We start from the raw sequence: 20,370 nt of genomic DNA on the forward strand, positions 1-20,370 counted from the left end.
GCCGGGGCGGGTCGCTAGTCACCTTATATTTACAGCAAATTAACGGCAACAATAAAATATAGTTGTTAATGCCATTTTGTTTTATTGGTAATTAATTATTGGAAAATTAATATTTATTTCTAAAATACCAATAAGATATTATTAAAAGCACTGGCAGAGGCAGAAAATTGTCTTGGTTCGCAAGTATTAAAATATTCAGTTTCATTAATTTTATCAATATAGCGATAAGGATAACAGATATCTTAAAAAGTCGAATCTAACAGTTCGTCAATCGCACGAACCACTGCACCATATTGTGTACAATTTATGAACCTGACATTTTGCATGGTCCTATGAGGATTTGGGTGAAGAAATTAACAATAGTGATACTAACTAACTAATTCGTAATTCGTGATAAAAAATTAAACTTAAAAAAACTGATTAAAATAATTCTAAAATTTACTTTTATCTTTCACTATAAACTCATCTACTTATAGCACATTTAATTTAATGACCCTCGGTTCCCTTTGTCACGAATTTTTATCTGCACTTGCATCCGAACACTACAGTAATATACTAAGTATATTATTTTGTGAATTTGAAGGTAATCTACGAACAAAATTACTTTTACTGGGTTTAGGCTATAAACAACCTATTGTTTGTATTCAAAATCACGATGGTAGACCGAAGTATCATAATTCATGGTGATGAAACCAGGTATAAAATCATTTTAGTTCTTATTAAGATCACACAAATATATTTTTGTTCTGTTGGCACACAGCTTGCTCTTATAAAAGAAGAAATATTAAAAAGGTAAAAACAAAGAATCCTAAAATTGGTTTGGATAAACTACACATATTTTGTTCTATATGTTGAAATAAAAATATTAAAATAGAAAAGAGTTAAAATCATCCAAACCAATGAAATACAAAAAAAAATACGTTTTACGCCAAACACCATAAAACTGAATACATATTATTTGAATTCCTGCTTCTTACGCTTATTCTACGACTACTAGTCAAATGATTTATTCACAGGCATCGAAAAGGGATGAAGGGAAATATTTGCCAGAAAAAAACCCAAGTAAAATAATCACCCATTGTTTAGTCATATCAAAGCCTAAGCCTTGCAAAAAAAAAATTGATGATGTATATTGATAACTATGCTGAACTCTATGCAACATAGACCCGTATCAACATAGAACATTTACAGATAGGCGATTTGTGACTGAATCATAAAAACGAAAGTGCGATATTACTCGAAACACAGTAATTGAATCTCATTATTGCCTGTAAATAATGCTTTGAGTCCACCTCAGAAAGAAAAACGGACATTATGGAAGCAGAAGCCGTCACAGATATCCAGTCACCAAATATTCAGTACAAGACCGGTGAAAACTTACAATAAAATAGTATTAAAACTAATTAATATCCCATCCGACGTACTCTCCAAATATGATGCTGGCTATCCACTACTTTTAATTAATTAAAACATTAAATTACTTTGAAAGTCTTTAAAACAAAGTGTTGCTTGTTATAGTCAATGCTTCATACCATGATTGCAAGGAGATCATTGAAGCATGGTATACCTCTAGAACCCAGAACTAGTAGATTTCAAAGTGTTAGTGTTAACTATTTTGAAAGAGTGGCAATAAGACATGTCAGTAAACTAAATAACAGATCAATTGAAAAGTCCCCAGCGTGACACATATATGCCGCTACCAGAATTAAATCCATATGTTTTTAGTTAGCCCTAACCCTCAAAATATGCGTGTATAAATTTCTGTCAGAACATTAATTTGTGAATTATAGAATATATATATCATTGAAATTTCGCGTGTTGATAAAATATTGCTTTTTGAAGGGAAAATATACAGTTGAAGCCAAAACTTGATTTGATGTCGAGTTTCCGAACACTGACTCAGGAAAATCGAACATCAAGGATTAGTATGCTAAGTTTAGACGTGGTGAAATGAGCACCGAAGACGGTGAACCCAGTGGACGCCCAAAAGAGGTTGTTACCGACTACAACATTTAAAAATCCACAAAATGATTTTGAATGGCTGTAAATTGAAATTGAATGAAATATCAGACACTCTAATGATAATAACTGAACGTGTACATCATATCATTCACGAATATTTGGGTATGAGAGCTCTGTGCAAGTGGGTGCCGCGCGAGCTCACTTTTGACCAAAAACAACAACGAAGTTGATGATTCGGAGCAGTGTTTGAAGATGATAAAGCGTAATAAACCCGAGTTTTGCGTCGGTATGTGACAATGGATGAAACTTGGATCCATCATTTCACTCTGAAGTCCAATCGACAGTCATCCGAGTGGACTGCACACAATGAACCCGCTCCAACGCGTGGGAAAACGAAACAGTCGGCTGGCAAGGTTATGGCGCCTGTATTTTGGGATGCGCGTGGAATAATTTTCATTGACTACCTTGAAAAAGGAAGGACCATCAACAGCGACTATTACATAGCGTTAAAGGGCCGTTTTATGGACGAAATCGCCGAAAAAAGGCCGCATTTGAAGAAAAAAATGCTGCTTCACCAAGATAATGCACCGTGTCACAAGTCAGTGAAAACGATGTCAAAAATCCATGAATTTTGGGCTTCGAATTGCTTCCTCAACCACCGTATTCTCCAGATCTGGCCCCAGCGACTATTTCCTGTTCTCAAGGGAAGAAAAGACTTTTGAATTGGCCTGTTATGATGATCAATTCTTGATGAAAGATGAGAGAATATGACCACTGATAGGTAACTTAAAATCATAAACCTACAACCAATTTTTTCAAAATAGATAGGGGAACTGAAGTTGTATACCTAATATATTGACTAACACATTGATGTTTGCTGAAAGCATATATCTTGAGCTGTTTATTTCAAAACATAAAACACTACAGGACCATGGGAATTGACCAAGAACGAAACTAGCGATTCATCTCCGATTCCAGGTGCCCGGACGTTTCGCCGGGAATGATATCTGCCAATAACCGGCGATAGCGTATTCAATTAATATATTTCGATCGTTCGACGACATAAAAACGCTATAAAAACGGATATAAATCAATTATTTACAAATAGAACAAAACGGTCACCATAAATACAGATAATAAATTTCCTACATTTATATAACGGGGCGGGTTTATATTGATATTTCCGGTTTAATAAATCCTATTTTTATTCGGGGAATTATCGCGACGGCGAAACGCGACCATTTTTCATCTTGTAACGAACGGGAATTTATCAAATTAATTCATTCGCCGATTATAAATAATTATAGACAGCTGAACCGTGAATTAGTTTTGCTAATTGTGTTGATAAATTCGATACATAATTGCAGAAAATATATATATATATATATATATATATATATATATATATCTGCTTAAGGCTGGAGAAAAATACAAGTAGCTGTCAACAAAATCTACAAACGGACTAGAGACTGGAAAATACAGCTTAATAGCTCTCCAAATCTGTCCAGGTTAATTTTGCGTTGCGGCGAAACGACAAAAACCTAATTATATCACTTGACAGATGCTCGATTCCTCAAGCAATATTAACTAAATACCTCGTCATACATCTCGATGGTATGTTAAATTGGGAACATCATGTTAGCCGAAAAGCAGAACAGATTAGACTCAAAGTCAAGCAACTGTACTGATTAGTCGGAAGATACTCCCAAGTTGACCTAAAACCAAGGAGATTGGTTTATTAGTCAATAATAAAGCCAATTTAGAGCTATGGGGTGAAAATATGGGTTTGCACTAAGAGATCGAATCAACTAGCAATCCAACGCACCCAAAACAAAGTTCTACGATTAATTACCAACGCTGATCGTTACGTAACCAACAAGGAGCTGCACGATGACCTCGAAATCAACACGGAATATCCAAGATTTCGCCTTAGAACATGAAACAAGGTTGCTAAATCACAGCAATGTGCAAATACAGTTACCGGATAACACGCAGGAAAACAAGATTGAAGCGAACCAGACCACACGAACTTGTTTAGTGTATAAGTGTATTCTTAACTTTAGCTTAAGTAGATTAATTTTATTTTAATTTGGGAAATATTATGTATTAATGCAAGTTCAACAGAGTAGTAATAATAAATTAATTTATAAATTAAGATTGTATAGGGTGGGGCAAAGTCCCGCTACCATTTTAATAATTTCTAACTCAGTTTCGTTTTAACCATTGTGTTGTGTAGACGTCCAAATTTAATTATGGATACTATAGGTCACAATAATGGGCAGAAATAATGATAATATTCAATGGTAGCGGGACTTTTGCCTCATCGTATCCTAAGCATATCTAATGTAAGATGTAATTAATTTAAAAAAAAATATGAAATATTAAGTTCGTTATTTTTTTCAATCGCTAGCACCCCCATCTTTCTAGCAACATTTTAATGAAACATTCATAAAAAAAATGGAGAAATATACCTACAGTTTCGAGTATTCCTTCAAATATAGCCCAGATTTTCATATGTATTTCATTTCTCAGATAGGATAGGGTAATGTGCATTTTAATTACTGATTTTACGAGATATAATGTTGCAAAATCTCTTTGTCACGTCTCTACGTGTGTAGCAATCATTTTTTCACAATAACCAGCACAAAAACGCATGAACTGTAGACGATAGCAATCTCTTTATAACGATTTCCAGCAGTTTGAGTTTCCGTTTCCTTATCTACGAAATCTTTCGATTAATTAATACTGCCCTTAGTCAACTATTAAGACAATCTTCACTTTTATTGGGGATTATAATTTAGTTTTCTCCGAGTTTTATTAATAAATACTTATCCAAAAACACAACTTTTTATTTTAATCAACCTATTATCCATCATTAATCACTATCAACCTGTTAATCAATATGCAGGCGAAACTGTTAATCTGCAATCTATTTAGCTAATTTTTAGTGTATAATGTATAAACGGCATTCGTGAATTCAAATGTTTTCATGTTTTAAAATAACTTCACCATATTCTGTAACAAATATTCTTCAATACTTCACTCAAACACGACAGTGATATGATTTAGCTTAATTTAAGTTTTCAAGTTCGCGAATTCCTAAGTATTTTGTCTTCAACGCAAAATGTCTAGTTCTTAGAGCTTTAAAAATCATTAAATGACAACTTGTCTGACTGGTGTTAGTACTATCGTATGCTTCTAAAAGCCATCCATATATATTATCTGTAGATTTCTTCAAATTAGAGTAGTTAAATCAAACTTCCACATAAACGACTCAAAATTAGAAAAATGTACAATACTGGTGAAAAATCAGGCAATACTTGGAGGTTATAGTCTTGGCATATCAAATGATCACACTAGTGTTAGATACTGATGGCGTCTTATCTCTTATGAGTGAGTACAGACCTGAATGTTCGGTTCGAGCAGAAGGTAAAACGTAGGCCAATTGCCTGTATGTGTTTTCTATGAATGCGCTGAATCAGTTCGAGCCGAATGCTGTAGAATGTCTGTACACACAATTAGAACTAACATTCGCATATTTTTATCGATTGCAATCAAATAATGCCTTACTTGCATTTCAGCATCTAAATGAACAGTAAAGCTTAATGGCAGAATTTGAACACCAATATAGTTACCGAAGAGAGCAATATATAACAGCATTTAAAGTCATCCTGGAAATCCAATATAGTGAGCTCGATTTAATTATTTTTTATTACATCCATTAGATATACTTAGTGTAAACTTAATATACGAATCAATTTATTACTATTGTTCTGCCGTACTCGCATTATTATAACAGGTCGATTGAAAAGTCCCCGACCTGATACATAAATGGCGCTATTAGAATTAAATTCATATATTTTGTAGTTAGCCCTAGCCCTCAAAAGATGTGTGTATACATTTGACAGCTGCAGGATCATTAGTTTGTGAATTATAGCACCTTGAGTGAAGCAACATTTGTTATTGTGAAAAAAATGGATAAAAAGGAATTTCGCGTGTTGATAACGTATTGTTTTTTTAAAGGAAAAAAATACAGTTGAAGCAAAAACTTGGCTTGATGCCCAGTTTCCGGACTCTGCCACAGGATAATCAACCATCAAGGAATGGTATTCTAAGTTTAGACGTGGTGAAATGAGCACTGAAGACGGTGAACGCAGTGGACGCCCGAAAGAGGTTGTTACCAGCGAAAACATTAAACAAATCTACACAATGATTTTGGCATTAATATTATTCACAAATATTTGGGTATAAGAAAGCTTTGTGCAAAGTAGGTGCCGCGAGAGGTCATTTTTGACCAAAAACAACGACGAGTTGATGATTCGGAGCAGTTTTTGAAGATGATCAAGCATAATATACCCGAGTTTTTCCGTCGATATGTGACAATGGATGAAACATGGCTCCATCATTTCATTCCGAAGTCCAATCGACAGTCATCCGAGTGGAATGCACACGATGGACCCGCTCCAAAACAAGGGAAAACGCAACAGTCGGCTGGCAAGGTTATGACGTCTGTATTGTGGGATGCGCATGAAATAATTTTCATTAACTACCTTAAAAAAGGAAGTACAATCAATAGCGACTATAACATAGCGTTATAGGACCGTTTGAAGGGCGAAATTGCCGAAACACGACCGCATTTGTAGAAGAAGAAAGTGCTGCTTCACCAAGACAATGTACAGTGTCAAAAATCTATGAATTGTGCTTCGAATTGCTTCCGCATCCACCGTAATCTTTAGATCTGGCCCTCAGCCATTTCATTTCCTGTTCTCAGTTCTCAAAAGAATGCTCGCTAGGAAGAAATTTTCGTCGAAAAAAGAGGCCTATTTTGAATCAAAGAACAAATCACACTACAAAAATGGTATCGAAAAGTTGGAGGGTCGCTATAACCAGTGTATCACCCTTGAAGGGAATTATGTTGAATAAAAAAAATAATTTTGCCAAAAAATGTGTTTTACTATGGTAGGCCGGGTACGGGCATAGGACCCATTTAGACTACTTAAACTAACGTTAAGAATTCATTATTCACATTATGTCATGATCTACTATGATGTGTGATCCACAGTTTATGGAATGATGTTATCTTTATTACCAGGGTGGTAATAAACCTACGCTAAAAATTATACCATCCCACAACATTTAAAGTAAGTTTACCAACACTCCCTACTGCATATTTTCAATAAAAATTGCGAATTTCCATATCCATACTGCAATTTAATGCTCTTTTTTATATGATTTTAGCTTATTAAACAAGTCCCGTTAAGAGCATCCACAAAACAAACGATACTTAGTTGTCCCGTACCGCATTATCATAACAATGGCTTCGTGTTTTTCAAGATTAACGTCACCAAAACCGAAAATCCCAATATAAATCGTGACGAACCGTGACGAAAACAAACATCTCTCCTTTTTCCCGGACTGTCAACAATCCGCTGCAGTTGTGTAAATCTCCTTTAATACGTCTGCAAACAAAACAAGGACTGTTTTGCTTTTGAGTCTGCGGCAATAAAGGTGTCGACTCTGGGTCCTCGCTTTGATATATGATACGATACAGTCACAGGAAGAACTTAGGCGATGATGTATTTAATTTATAACATATACTGGCGGAAGAAGGAATGAATATGTTGCACAACCCGGCTGTTGTCCGATTTAATGCCAAAATATCGATTGCACATTATCCCGAACCATGGCCAGCAAAAAACATTGTATTTCATTTGAACGCCGGCCAAGATTACTCGCGTTACGACATGATATTCGGCTTGTTTCGACATCGGTTAATTAGGTTGTTTCTCGTTAAGTTAGGCCGAACAACTTTAATATCGACAACACCTACGTTGACAATAAGCCGAAAACAACCGACGTACGTGTATTTCGTGTCCCGCCCGGTCACTATTCATAGAAAACACGATATCCGAAGGTTTACAGAATCGATGTTGTGTCAATATCGCCAGCTAGGAAATATAATCGAGTCTATAAGTGATGTTTACGAACGGAAAAATTGTTTTATCGGACGCATTGTGTGTGTTCGTCTAATTATTCGTCGAGAGAACACGACATTATGCGTTTATAAACAACAATTATGACATTTTGTAATACATTTTGCGAGAGTCCGTGTGTGTTCCTAGTAACTATGAAGATATACGCTAATAATCGACGACAATCAGTAATAAATCATCTCTTATCAATGTATGAACTACACCAGTCGCGTTTAATACAAAATAAGGCATATAGTTCAAGAATAGGGTTCAAAACGTGTTAAAAATGCAATTCAAATCAATAAACTCGACCAAGTTAATTGATTTCACTATAACACAAAAATATATTACGAAAATTAATTTTGGCGTCTTGAAAAACAAGTCACTTTAACCACATACTTGTCAGCACTTGACATAATCAATGCATGTTTAATAAACTGATTATAACATGACTTTCAACACTTTCAGAAATGAAAGCTACAGGAGAATCACACAGGCCATTTTTTTGTTTTGAAAACTTTTTACAACCATTTTGTAACAAAAATAGCAGTCCTAATACTATGAATAAACCCTAAATGATATGTTTATCCTTAAACCAAGTTTCCAAAATCTATATGATAATTTACTTATACTTTTAATTTACTAATATACGTTTGTACTTCTTTGACTTTTTTCTACCATTCACAAGACCATGTTGTTCACATGAGCATGTGAATCCTTTGCAATTTTATCAGCAAACAAAATGTTAAGCAAATTATTTTCCACAATTACTAATTTAGTAATGTCATCGGCCTTTCCGTTAAAATCAAATAGTTTATCAATAACTTATAAGCATTTGTTAAAATCCTTAAGCTTTTCATAACCTATATTTATACCATGATATTCTACAGAGCAATTATATAGCAATAAGCAATAGTATGAATGTGATAAACCATACGATTAAATTATTAATAAATATATAAATAGCACAACTTAAAATAAAGTATTTGATAATTTCTTTAAGAAATATGATAGTGTATATGAATGAAAGGAATTTTGAGGCTAGAAAAGATTATATATCCTCATCATTAACATATGTGCCAACAAAATAGTAGAAAGAACTTAAGGAAGGTGGTAAATATGATATTTGAGTTGCTTGAGAACATTTTAAAGCAGTTATTCGGCACATTTATGCTATTCAACGTGTCATGGTTATCAGCACATAACGAAAATATTTGTTTGTGCAAACTAAATGCGTGTGAACATTTGTGTTATACCATTAATGTTCACATATCACATAAATATACACAAGAAAAGTGACCGGATTCCCACGTGGTGAATTCCCCACATTCTGAACCCAAAAAAGTACTATTTTTGCGGATATATCGAAATGATAATAATGGTGTTCTTTTTCAAAACCGCTTTATTTCATAATTATTTATTTAATAATGGACTTTACAATCGTTATACGTGTTTTTATGCAAAACTACCTGCATACGCGAAAAACCAACATGAATATCATATCTGCAACTGTCGTTTTTTATACACACTACCATTAATTATTTTAAAAGTTACACGTGTATTAATTGCAAATGGATAACTTAAATAGGTTACGGAGTGTAATAATTTAACAATCGACCTAACAATAACTGTACCGGTGTGTTATGAATGTTCCCTGATAAAAGGGGCGCCTCGATTAAAAAACCACTAAACACTCGATAGCGACAATTATACGGTAATTACAACGTCCAGATCGATCTTAATATAGTTCTCGATACTTTCCAATTAAAACAAACGATAATGCGGTGACATTAACGAATCTTGACTCGATTCGGTTACCCTAAAAACCTACGCGAATCGCAATTACACTCAACAACAATTGTTATCGGCCAGATAGGTGACAAAGCTGAATGATTTTCATAATTGACTCGAAATTCGAACGAGTCATTCCTTACTAGCAATTATCACGGCCTGCTGCAGATTTTTTGAATGTCATTTCAAAACATTGTTGCCAAATTCGTTATTTTTGTTAATTAACGAGAGTCCTCCAAAGTTGTTGGTTTAGTTGTCGATTCGTTATGAAGTATAGCGATTTTCGGTTTTAGTCAGAACACTTGATTTTCTAGATATTATACGAACAATTTTGTAATATTGCATCGAGTTTATATTACACAACTGTAATGTAATGTTAATTATATGAATTATTGATCGACAACGCACTGTTCTCATCCCCATTGTGTCGAGGGAACATCATTTCTCTTCTCGGTTTATCATAAAATCGTTTAAGGCCAATCAAAAGATCAGTATCTCCAATTGGGACAATACTATTTATATTATTCAATATATTTACTGTAAATCAACACATCATATATTACCAGAAAGTCATCAAACACCCGCGAGAATGAATGAATGGATAGATGAAGTATTAATATGGGAATTCAGTTCAGTTTTATCTCGATCTATACATATATCTAGATCTATACAATGAAGTATATATTTAATGAGAGATTGATTGAGGACAATAAAAATGTCAGGATCCCCGAATATTGGTATTATTAAAATTACTGTACATTTAATAACAGACACTGTATCAGAAAGGAACTTAGTCAGCACACATCAATAAACCAAGGTGAACACAGTAGTAAATGAAGGAATTTAGTTCAGTTTCTATCTGGGGCTGCATTTTATTAATACATATTAAACTTTTAATCAATATTTTATAGTATTATAATTATAATAAAGGAAGAAAAATACATTATGTTACCTTACAATATAGTTTGCATTAGAGAATATAAAGATTTGTAATTATTTGTTAAAGAACTGGATAGAGTGTAATATAATTTTGTTCATGATTAACAAGGTTTGTTGGTCATGAGAAACAAAATAAATCTAGATATATTAGCCAGCAGTATACTAGATTATTCAATAATATAAACATCAAAGTGTTGTTGAGATATATTATTCATTCTAATTATTTTTTTGCCATTAAGCATCATAAGGTAATATTAGGTAATATTAATCTTGATTTTTTTTAAATTAAGAATTTTTAAAAATTAGTGGCATAGTTTTCAGTTTGCTCTAGTATGTAAATTGTTTTTGCACATCAAATAATAATTTATACAGAGATTTCAATACACACTGCATATTTTTCTGTGTTACTTTTAATACTTTAATAACACTAGGAAGACACATAGAATAACACATTATTTCCCTATTGCTTTATTCAATAAACAATTGCATAATCAAATGTTTTTCTAGTCATAGTAGCAAATTTGAGAGTTGAGGTTTGTAGAACTTGTTCAAATAAATACTTTCTTTTTCGTAATGTAGTTGAGATACACTATTCATTTTAAGTAATTTTTGCCATTAAGTGTTTATTGTTATCAGTTTGTTATAAAGTAGGTTAGTTGATTATTCTTACCCTTATTTTAAAATTTATAAATTAATTTAGTTTATTTATTTGAAGTTGTTTAATTTTTAGATTTAATTTTAAATCAATATCAAAGTTCTATCAAGCAGACTTCACGGTATTACTGCTCATATGCGCTATTCTCATATTAATTCTCATAAAATTTTTGAAAAATGTTATTGGTCTAGTTCACATTAAATTAAATGCTCTTGCAGCCATAGTCAAAAGTAAAGATACAAGAAGTGGGTTAGACATCAGTACGAAGGCACCGTATTTCCACGATGTTTGTATAAGCATTGAACTGTGTTACCAGTGATTGTTGTAAATATGACAATTCTAGTTGAGACTTGTTAAGACGAAACGTTGGTGAATGAATTTTTGATGTATTTTCAGAAATGTTTCCGGTCGGGCAAGTATTATAGTTTAATTTAGATGGTAGCAGAAGGTCCTTGTTTTATTTATTGCCACTCTAGTCACAGCCTAGTTCAATTTATTTACATAATTTGGCCGATTGTTGAGTTTAGAGTTTTGAAAAACCTTCCTCAACATAGTCATAAAGAACGACCATTATATGTTCGTGTGAGTTTTTTAAATGTAAAAATGTTTCCTCTGCATTACTAATCTGATATCCAATTAGCCAAGTATCAAAATTACTGTCTTATCACGAAAACCTTACAAGGGCTTCCAGTTTAGTGCTTGTTTTATTTCAACAAAATCATTGCCACTCTAATTACAGCCTACTGCAACATTTAATTGATTGGTGTGTTACGAATTTTAAAAAATCTGAGTCAATCAAGTTATAAAGAATGTCTCAAGTCAGTTTTAGGGAGGATTTTTCGAAATTATTGTTCGTCTAGAATTTTTAAAAATAAATACGCTGTTACTTGGGTATTGTAACTGGCCCGATTCCCATTTAGTAAAGTATCAATGTTAGTGTTTTATAATGATACCTGCACAAGGCCTACCAGAATAGCCCTTGTTTTATTTCAACAAAATCATTGCCACTCTTAGCCACAGCCTATTATTACAATCATTTATTTACTTGATTTGGTTGATGTGTTGTTTTGTTGGTTTTAAAATAAATGTGTTGATTCCTCTGTATTGTTAATGATCTAATATTCGATTATGCAAGTGTCAATATTATTGTTTTATCATGATAACTGCACAAGGCATACTAGATGCATTTTCTTATTTCAACAAAATCATTGCCACTCTTAGTCACATATTAATACAATCATTTATTTGCTTAATTCGGTTGACTGATGTGTTAGGAATTTTGAAAAATGCCCCTTAATCAGACAGAAATTAGTATTCGCCTAGAATTAACAAAAAAAAATAAATATTTTGATTCCTGTGCATTTATTTCCGATTATCCAAGTATCATAATTGTTGTTTACTATTATTCACAATACCTATTAGACTAGTCCTTGATTTAACTAAATCATTGCCACTCTGCAATCTATTTCCTTATTTTAGCTGGCGGTTACTAAGATTTGAAAATATCCTTCAATCAAAGATTGAACGACAGTGTCAAGGAACGCCATTGTTGGTAAATAATATTTACCTGAGTACTCGGTGATGCTCTAAAACCAAACTGGGACATAGTTTCCCAGCCACAGCTGTCTCACTGCTCGCCTATCTCTGGAAGCATGGCAGAGGCGCCGACAGACGCGGAGAACTCTTCGTCGCACTCACTGGAAGCCGCGTACAGTCACCACACAGACACCCGGAAAACAGAAAACACGGATGGGATGCGTCCGACAAGGCAGATCGTGTTCGTGATCACTGATTAATGTCGTCGTCGATGTGCGTGGTGGTGGTGGTTTCGTATGAGGCGATGTTTCGGCGGATGGCGTCGCGACGCTTAACTACTAAGACGCAACGTCGCAGTACGGGATGAGGACACGTGTTCGCGGCGAAGCGCTTCACAATTCGGCAGGTGAAATACGGTAGCAGCGCGATTCTTTGACTGTGCGGCCGCGGATTTTTGCCGACGGGTCGCGGCTCCACCCACGGGGGGGAAGAACTCGTCGAGGTGGAGTGGGGGGGCGGGGGTCGTGCGACGGACGACGTGGATGATGCGGTGGTGGCGGTCCTCTTTTTGCCGGAGCCACTTCGCGACTAGCGTTGTCGGCGGATTCTTTTCGCGCGACTACAAATTGTGCGCAGCGCCCGGGCGGAAAAAATGCAGAATCAACGACTACGACGACGGCGACGGAGCTCGGGGTCCGCGACCACACTACGTCGCATTTTTGCCGGGCGCACACCTCGGGTACTCCCCTCCCGAGACGTGTTTTCCACCACCACCGCAAAAATGCCGCCCTACTTCTTTGCGTGTCGGGGCGGTGTTTTTTCTGGCCCCCTCCACGCCGTGCCGGCGGCTCGATTGATGGGCCGCGGGCCCGCCCATCCGTCTCGCCCAATCGCAGGGCGGTGACGTGCCGCGAGCGGGCGCCGCCGACACGCGACCGACTTTCCTTTCGTGTCGTTCGACTCTTTTCGGTCGGCTCGCTCGTTGACGGTTCTCGTCTCGTCGATCGGGTTGCGATTGTTGTCGCCCTTCCACGCGTTGCTCTTCTTTTCAACGCGGTCGTGATTCGATTTACGCACACCGCATCTGCCGTTCCGAACGTTTCAACTCTTTTTTCTAACCTTCCAACCAGAACCAGAACTTCTCTGTTCATCCTACTCCAATCATCAAACATCCTGTGACTTCTCTTTAAACCATAGTTTGTAGCTAAGTCATATTTGGATTATAATTGCTGACATATTGATCTATAGTTTCTTTAGTCTTATTTATAATTGATTTTTAAAGTGTACTCGATTTCTTTTCAATAAAGCCAGAGTAGAAGAAAAATATGGAACTAATTTTGTGTTGGTTCTTTCTAAAATATTTGCCATAACAAGAAGCTCACAGTTATCTCTTAAATTATACAGGAAGAAGACATTCGTGTATCTGACTGTTAACGAGTCATTACTACTTCATTCAACTTTTTGTTGGATTTTAAATAGTTTGATGTCGAATGTTTTTTGGTCACTATAATTTTGAAAAATAAATATCAGTTAATTTCTTTTTTATCTGTCTGTTATCTTACATTTATTATTATCTGTAATTATCTTTTGTTTTATTCCTGTTCCAGTAGCTTTCAAAAGATCGACTTCATTTATCCTACTCATCATCAGGCACTCTGTTACTTAACTTTAGACGTTAATTTGGAGCAAAATATGCGGATATTTGGATTATATTGGCATTACATATTAATGTTTGTTTTTTTTTTGTTCATACTTTTTTTAATATTTCCAATTCTTTTCAGTAATTCTAAATTGATAAATGAAAATATAGAACTTATTTTTCACTGTCTCTTTCTAACATAAAATTATGTATAATATTTGCCACAGCAAACATCTCACAAATATCTGTCATCTTTTTCTTATCAGAAGTATTTAAGAGAATGAAATTAACTTAACTGCAACTGTTTTAAGCGTTTTTCTTTTGGTTGTTCTATATCATCAGTTAAATTAATTTAATTTTTTCCTTGTTTCTATAGCTGTCAAAAAAAATTACCTTAGTACCTTATTAATACGGTTTAGATCACATTTCGTTAACTTATCGTTGTCTTGAATCATTCTGAATAGCATAGTTAGTGGTGAAGAAATGAAATGAATTATTTCATTCATTATCTTACTTACCTCAATCATATTTACTTACCTATTAATATATAGTGTTTTGTTGAAATGTCTTAGTTTATTATCTCTAATATTTTCTCTCTCAAAAATATACTAAAAATATTCACTAAAAGACTTAAAAAAAAGTTAAGACTTAAAAAAAGTCTTAAAAGAAAGTTAAAATATGTTTGCCACAATTAATTTTTGTTGTAATTGTTCCTGTCGTCAATTATATTAATTTCAACTTATCTTATATAAAACTTATAGAGATAAAGAAAGAAGGGTCTAAAGTGAAGTAGCATAGTGTTTATTGATTAATATATAATATATATATATATATATATATATATATATATATATATATATATATATATATATATATATATATTATATTATATATTATATATTAATCAATAAACACTATGCTACTTGACTTTAGACCCTTCTTTCTTTATCTTTATTTTGAATGGTTCTGAATAGTAGTTAATGGTTGCACAAAATCAAATGAATTAGGTCGTTCATTCTAGTTTTTGGCCGTGTATTTAAAACTGCGAAAGGATTATGTTTACTAAATGTTTATTTTTTGATTTATATATACTTGACTTTTTTTAAATACAACTAATTTTGCATTTTCTCTTTCTAACATAAAATTATTATATAATATTTGCCACAACAAGCATCTCACAATTATCTTGCCTTTTCTCTCTTATACAGTAAATATATTAATTATTAGAATCATTACTACTTTCATTCGACTGTTTTTCATTTTATATAGTTCAATTTTTTTTTGATGATTCCTATCACCAGTGATATCAATTTGAACTGGTCCCACTATTTAGATCTCACTACCTTTTCCTTGACCCTGTAGCTGTCACAAGAATTCCATCAAACACTGGTACGTTTTGGACCATTTCAGTCTGGAATATAATCGATATATGCAGTAAATTAAAAAAAAATTATTGTCAAATATAAATATAGATTAATAAAATTAATTTTCTAGTGAAAAAATCACTGCATATAAAAATGGAACTCTTTATTGAATAAATCTTCTCTCATGTACACGCACTTATTCAAATGTAACGTTCAGATTCACTGATATTTACATTGTCTATTTTATTTTACTTTATTTTCGATTTTTTTCTTGCATTATGACAACACTGTTAACTGAGATGTTAGCTCATAATCATTACAAATCGCAATATATGCGTACTTATAATTGATATACAATATATTTTGGCATAATTGCCCTCTGCCTTACTCACACTATATTTCGAATATTTCTATCGCTAATTTCAGCTAAGGTTATTTCAATCAACACTGAACTTTTTTCCTAATGCAGCTGAGACAAAATGTATGGTATTATATATTGAATGTTTCGAATAATTATGAATACAACATTTCATTCGATTACTATTGCACACTCAATACAGCATAGTATAAAGAAAATGTATAACAAAAGTGCACACACTATTATGGGTAAAAGAAACAATAAACAATTTGCTTTCTCTACCAAAACCAAGTAAAAAGAAACATATAACGTATTTTATTTTTGACGAGAGTGATTTATTATTTTAGAGACTAGAAGACGGAATTATAAAATTAATTAATCTGATTTTTATGTTACATAACGAATAAATTAGTATTACACCATGTTATTTTCTGACCATTTATTTATGAGCAGTCCATTCCAATTTTAGCTCAGGACAATTAAAAATAATATACCGAGAAGAAAAAAAATGTTACGAGATGAATCTGAATACTTTCTCATTTATTCAAAATTAATTCAAATTTGTTTATTCATATTTAGTAAAGTGTTTTGAATCGTGCGTGCGAGTTTGGGCATTTTTTCGAGCATTTAAAAAATAGAACTCTGGATATGAATTTTAATATTACTTCATATTTAGTAATCATAATAAAAATTACTCGATAAAATAGATTATTAACTTCCAATTATCAACTCGTCCTTGAATCATACGTATAAGTAAGATAGATATAAACAAGTTACAAATAAAATATTTTACTATACTATTACAGAACTATATTTTGCAGCATCAACTGAGGGTTATATCTAATTTTTATTCTAAATTTTTGTCAATATAAATACAAACATTTTTCAAGATTGTAGCCATAAACATTAAGAACATCATAATACATATTTAATGGAAAATTAATAGTGTTTAATATATGAATACCGCCTGCATCCAAAAAAATCTTCAATCTAGTTCGGTTCTAAATATACTAATACGACGACAACGAGATGTTTTTCAACACAAATAAACGAGTCAAGAAATATTAATATGGTTAGAAAAAACTGAATAAATATTTAGGCCAATACCACACTAAAAAAAAATAATGAAATATTAAACTGGTTATATATAAATATTGTATGAATGGATATTGACTTATATAGGATTTGTTTATCGATACGTACAAGCAAAGCCATCATATAGCGAGATAGATTTAAAAAGTAGATCAGAATGGTTATGAATACAAACTTGGTAATGTGAGTCGTAAAACAGTGCGTACCTAATTGGCGAAAGGAAAGCGAATAAAACGATATTATATGCCTATTTTATTAAATTAACGGCAATAAAACAACTTTCTTTCTTCTATTAAAGTTGATCTCTCGATGTTATATTCTTTGATATTGACATAGGTAATGTTCTAATTTGCTTCGTTATATTTTTTATTAACTACATATATATTTTCTATACAATGGAATTCAACAGATCTACACCAAAAAAATGACTGTGAATTAATTGTAAGGGTTATTTTTATAAACTTAATATTTTATGGGAGAAACTGTATTACATGTATTTTTTACCAAGAACTACTTTTTTTTTTTGAAGTATAGGCAACAAATTCATCGTAAAATTATTACAGGAATAAGTGATAACGGGCATTGTGATTGTTAAAAAAAATCATTATACGCTTTATTAAAATTACATCATGAAATATAGAACCATAGAGTGTTAGCTTAATACAAATAATTTCTGAATTGCAGCAGAAAGGCGCTGAGAACGTCATTTCGCTGAATGTCATTGGTTAGTTTAAATTACCGTTACAGGCACCTGTAAAGAAGATCTTTTAATAGGAAAGTAGTTCGTACGCATCACGTGACCAACATCTGACGTTACATTCTAATGACCAATTTGAAATAAAACCCAAATGTAATTATTCAAAATAATTTATTCAAATATCAAATATATAATGAATATAAATGAAAAATAATGAAATATATACGAGATATATATATATATATATATATATATATATATATATATATATATATATATATATATATATATATATATATATATATATATATATATAATTAAAAGTGAATATAACAAAGGCAGCAATCTAATAGAATACATAAGATATCTCCTGGCAAATATAATCAAAATTGTCTATAGCGCTTTTTCCCTTTTTTATATTTCTTTGGTGCCATCAATTTAAATAATATGTATTAAGTTTTCTATCTTTTTGTTCCCTCCCTCTTCCTCCCTTTACTTGCTTGTTCAACGCAAAAATGTATTGAGACAAGTTATAATTATTTTTACAATGTTATTAAGCCATAATGGAGCAAACATACCAAAAAGTAATACTTTAAAGAACGACGACAAAAAAGTTAATTATGAAATTAACATGTATGATATATATCATAATTACTAATGTGCTTTTATAATGGTAAAATCGAGGAGTTTAAGAGGCAGCTTAAGGATCTGTTAACAATATAATAAAACAGCCTCTTGTCTATAAAATCAGGCTCATCTTGTTGATCTACAAATTGTATAATTTTATTTTGTGTTGTTGTATTTTATTAACATCTTTGTTGAAAAGGTTATCTCGGTTAAGTAGCCTAAAGCCTGTAATAATCATAAGTATCTTAACCAATATATATTTGTTTTAAGTAAATGAACCCCTTGAAAATAATTACGTTTTTAATTGAGGTCACTTTACAAGCAACTTTTTAAAAGGTAACAAAAACTTTTCATCTAGTATAATCACATTTATCTTCAATGTAATTTTGCCGCCCTATTTTCATGATTTCTTCTGTTGTCCTATGAATACCAATATATATAAATACAAATGCTCTATATAAATAATTGTAAACGTACTAGGTAAAAGCAATGATGAGTCACACACATAATCCAGCTGACTTAGGTTGTTTCTTCCTAGGAAAACGACGCCTGATTTTATCTTATTTCCACACATATACTGGATACACAACACTTTTGAGAATGAAAATACATTATAATCAAATAATAGTGATTATAATTAAGGCACCAAATTGCTGATTCTACTCAATGTCGGACACACAAAGATGACATCCTAAACAAACCATAGAATCAATCAATCGGGTTATAGAAATTGAACCAATAACAAAAAATTGGTCTCAGAGCCAGCATTGGTTGGACCACTCAAAACATTTCCTTGATTTCGCCTATTTCAGTTAAGCCTCTATATATACTCTGTGGATAGAACCTTGAGTGTTTTTATGTAAACGTAGTTACGGAAGATAAGTTACGCCATCGCCATTGTAAATCATGAAAAAATAATTAAATAGTTAATACAATTTGCCATGTTTACCGATAAAAAAATAGTTCTAAAGTTTAAATTACATATTTTGTTGTCAATTTTTATTGTTTCATAACACATGTTTATCTTTGTGGCTAGTTTTGGGGCAAAATAGTGACTAGTCGAAACGATTTTAAGAAATATTTGAAAATGAACAATACGTTGCATTATATGGGACTCTATTCATCATCATTCATCAACATAACCATTAAAACTTCAGAAACAGCTTGTTAAATGTCAGCAATGAAAATGCAACTGACCTACTTGAACGTCTTTATAATGCTAAAATAATAATAAAAAGATCTAAAAAGATTTATCACTCTACAGTATTTCTTTCTGTTTATTCAGTAGAAATAAAGAGGCAGTAATATAAAAAGAAATATTACAATATTTATATTTGTGTGACTGTTACGATTCCAATCTTATCAATTTATTATTATAAAAACTAATATATAAAAGTTTATAAAATAAGTAGCTTTCTCGCTGTTACAAACACAGTAGGGTATTAAAAAAATATATTATAACATTTTGAGCTATACCATAGTCTCAAAAATATTACTTTTAATCAACCAAACCTAAATTTTCGGAATTTTAAGAATACAATATCTGAATTATAATGAAGTACCTACATTCGAAACTTCAACAAAGACGGGGGGATATTTTAGATGTCGATAAGTACTTAATGTTAATTTATATTTAGATACTATTTTATTACGTCATATGGAACTTTCAGCCTTTATACATACAATTCGATTTATACAACTCTTAAGGTAGCATCATAAACATTTTGTTTTGTTCTGA

General features: G+C 32.4%; 1 protein-coding gene across 1 annotated transcript in view; it reads right to left on the reverse strand.

The window, feature by feature from the left end:
* mirr (iroquois-class homeodomain protein mirror) overlaps positions 1-13,821 on the reverse strand; it is a 69,754-nt gene extending 55,933 nt beyond the window's left edge. The window contains exon 1 of the mRNA XM_076416688.1: positions 12,887-13,821. Within this exon, the coding sequence (XP_076272803.1) occupies positions 12,887-12,925 (39 nt within the window). The 5' untranslated portion in view covers positions 12,926-13,821. The remainder of the gene's footprint in view (positions 1-12,886) is intronic.
* Between the last annotated feature and the right edge of the window lie 6,549 nt (positions 13,822-20,370).

The sequence above is a fragment of the Rhynchophorus ferrugineus genome, unplaced genomic scaffold (genome assembly GCF_030347505.1).
Source record: "Rhynchophorus ferrugineus isolate W39M unplaced genomic scaffold, kcgeb_rfMv2 rfM10, whole genome shotgun sequence".
Taxonomy (NCBI): domain Eukaryota; kingdom Metazoa; phylum Arthropoda; class Insecta; order Coleoptera; family Curculionidae; genus Rhynchophorus; species Rhynchophorus ferrugineus.